The sequence below is a fragment of the Cyprinodon variegatus genome, unplaced genomic scaffold (assembly GCF_000732505.1).
Source record: "Cyprinodon variegatus isolate N-32 unplaced genomic scaffold, C_variegatus-1.0 Scaffold1576, whole genome shotgun sequence".
Classification (NCBI taxonomy): Eukaryota; Metazoa; Chordata; class Actinopteri; order Cyprinodontiformes; family Cyprinodontidae; genus Cyprinodon; species Cyprinodon variegatus.
This window is the reverse complement of record NW_015152029.1, coordinates 64691-68135: the sequence shown is the minus strand read 5'-3', so window position 1 is coordinate 68135 and position 3445 is coordinate 64691. Positions and strand designations below refer to the sequence as shown.

Sequence of the window (3445 nt, the reverse complement as noted above, 5' to 3'; positions counted from 1 at the left end):
GCTACAGCCTTTACTTCCAAGGGGACAAATCCTCCTCACTTTAACAAGCTGCTCTCTGGTTCTTAGTGTTGCAGGATGAAAACTGGCAGGGCCGACTACCCTTCTCAATCTAGGACTCCAGACTACAACTGGGGTCGCCTGAAGATTTCTGGAGGTCACCACATCAGTTTTGAAAAATATAATGAGCAAAATGAATGTAGCTTCCGACAAGACATCAGAAAGATGGCGAGTTGTTGGTGTCACAGGCCTTTCATTACTCTAAACCAGTTACTGTAAGCCATAACCTTAGTCTTCATGAAAAAGACAGCAACCAACCTGTCCGCTAAGGTCATAGTATTTCAGAGAAAGCGGGAGCAGTGAGCAATAGGAAGGATGGGGAAATGTTGAAATGATCCCGGAGCTTCAGGACTTTATGGAGAGTAACGACCGAACCATTCAAATAGGAAAACTAGTTATTGCCTCTCACCTAAGGAGCCTTTTTGACAGTTTCAAGAAGACTTTGTGCTGAAATACATAAAACATACAGAATAAAGCCGGGGGTACAGTCGTTGCTCACAGCTGCTGCTCATACTGTACGACCAATTGCAGGGTTTAATCGTACAGTGTGACTTTTAAGCTCATGATTTATGTTTGGCTCGATGCTCTGTTGCGATCTACCTGCTCACACTCTACGACTAAAAACCAAATCGGACTCAGCTCCGCAGTGAGGTGGAGCTGCTCTGACTCAACTACCTGGAAGCCAATCAAGTAGAAGGGAAAAATGATGTTCACTGTATTGAAATACGCTGCCTTCGTAATTTGTGCAATGTGCTGAAAGCCTTAAAAAGAAAAGGCGATGACGTATTTGGAAAAAAAAGTCATGGCTGAGCAAACGTGGCTACTATGGTCTGTCAATTTTACAGACAGAACTGCATTTCCCTCATTGAATCGCTGCCATGCTGCTGTGTTTACATCTGAGAGGAAGAATAAAAAGAAGAATGCTTCTTTGCACATGTGCCCTGAGCGAATTGCCCACTACGTTCGGGTCAGGAGAAAATGAAGCGTGTGATTTTCTCCCGACCTCATGATTTTTGATCAGGAGGTGGTCGTGAGAGGATGATCACTGCTCATAACCCCCTGTACACTACATGACTCACGACACACAATCAGGCTGAAAGTCGGCCAGATCGAAAGATTGTCGCACGACTGGAAAATCGGCCCAAAAATCGCAGTGTACGTCCAGCTTATGACTCCTAAGAGCTGAGAGTGATATCCATGTGGCTGTTTCTAACATGATGCCAAAAATGCAGCTGCTCTGTTTAAACAAGCAGGGCCAGCTGTTATTTTATATAGTTATAGAAATACATCTCTGCTTCTAATCAAAAAGTTATTTTTCAGGTTTAAGCTCCCAGAAACAAAGATTTTTAAAATGAACCATTTGGTGTTTTCTAGTGTGTTTTGTTAAAGGGGGGTATGGAGCTGGAGAGCAGTTAATGTTAAACTGGGGTTCGTGGCTTAAAACGGTTGAGAATCACTGACTTAGAATAAGGCCCCTGATTAAAGTTCACTGCGGGCCCAAAATGACCGAATCATTTCATCATCTTCTTCCCAGCTGTTCATTTGCTCCACTGGCTCCCTGTGTAATTCAATAGAAATCAATTCTATGAACATACGACAGCAAACAAAACCTCGTCCTTTCATTCAGTTTCTGACTTTTATGTCTATCCAAGTCAATGCATGTTCTAATGATTTGCTGTCATTGATCTTTTTACTGTTTAATTCAGTACCATGTTTATCTGAAGGTTCTTATGAATAAAATGTTATAATCAATAAAAGGGGAAACACTGGTAAACTGCACTACTGAGATACTGAAAAAAACAAGGAAGTGATTAAAAATGCATTTTTCCTTTAACATGTTCAAACTAAACTTTTCCAGTTATTACGATACTTTAGAAATTTATCATCCAAATGAAAGCCCATCATTCTTTTTCTGTGCGGGTTTATAGCCATTTTGTTGAAAGGTACTGCATCTGAAATATTGACCTTTCTGAAGGCCGGATGCTGAGTCAGCACTTTACCCAGATTATCATCACACTATCACAGCAACGACCTAATAAATCTGTCTGCATTTATTGATTCATCTGTAAAAAAAACAACAACATAAAAACCACAAAAAAAAAACCTTAAACCCCTTAAAATCCACCTAATCCACCTAATTTTGGGTAATCCTCCTTATTTTTCATGCCCAAATTAAAAGCAAATATCTTAGGTAGTGTAAGCCCAAATTACATGAGCAATACATTATTTGAAAGCTAACCTCCAGTTTCTGAATATATAAATTAAAAATTAAAAAATTGGTGTGTAGAACACATACCAACTTGCATCAGTTTAAACATGATTCAAAGTTGTTTTTTTATTCTCAGAATTGATAGCTTTTTTGAACAGCAGTAATAAAGACATTCTTGAGAAAAAGCAGTATTATATGTACTATATGTGTTCTACATCATGTCAACCACAAATGCAGAAAATTTCAGACTGCTAGCTATAACAGTTCAAGAGCTGTGGGGCTTTGAAATTTTGGTGTCAGCTTGGAGCTGCGTGCAATGGCTCCACCTCCTGGTAAAAAATATTACCGGTGGGATTTTATGTATTCTGAGTTATTACCCCAACTTAAGGCTTTTTCAAGGGATTAACAGTTAATTCTCCCTTTTTTACTTTTCTCCTAGTTATTGGACCTATGTTCATGCAGTATCTTCTGATCAAATGTAAATGTAAATCCCTTTATTGTCCCTCAAAGGGGAAATTCACTCTGCATTCAACCTATCCCCTTGTGAAGGAGTGGGCAGCCATTGTGCGGTGCCCAAGGAGCAGTGTGGGGTCAAGAGTCTTGCTCAGGAATCGAACTCGGTACTTGCAACCTTTTCAGAGAACAATCACACTGCTCTAACCAAGCAGTCTATTGATCCTTTACTAGATCATTGATTTAACCTCACACTTAGATTTGCATTGTAATGTCATTAGAATCAACAAATAAACTATATCTGACCTTAGTGTCTGTAGTTTGCAGAGGGGAGACTGAAGAAACCCACTGAGATCCTTCATTCCAGGGTCCAGGTTGTTGTAGCTCAGGTCCAGTTCTGTCAGATGGGATGGATTAGACTTCAGAGCTGAGCCCAGAGAAGCACAGCTGGTCTCTGACAAACTGCAGCCTCTCAATCTGAATAAGAAATAGAATATGTTTGTTTGTTTCTTGCAAAGATTTTTGAAGATAATGTGAAACTGTAACGTTTTGGTATAAACATGGCTGAGATTTCTCTAACTTTTAGTGGGAAAATCAATAATTTCAATCAGTTTCTGCATTTAAATGGGTTTTGATTACATTTATAGCGAGAAGTGTAGGGTTTATTTACATAATATTTACTTAGTGAACATACATAATCACCCGCTTGTACTCGGTGGAGTACTC

The 3445-nt window shown here is 39.5% G+C and overlaps 1 protein-coding gene across 1 annotated transcript in view; it reads right to left on the bottom strand.

Annotated features, from left to right (window-relative positions):
• Positions 1-3445, bottom strand: part of LOC107103958 (NACHT, LRR and PYD domains-containing protein 12-like) — a 19275-nt gene that overhangs the window by 8511 nt on the left and 7319 nt on the right. The window contains exon 3 of the mRNA XM_015403832.1: positions 3026-3196. Coding sequence (XP_015259318.1) covers positions 3026-3196 — 171 coding nt within the window. The remainder of the gene's footprint in view (positions 1-3025; positions 3197-3445) is intronic.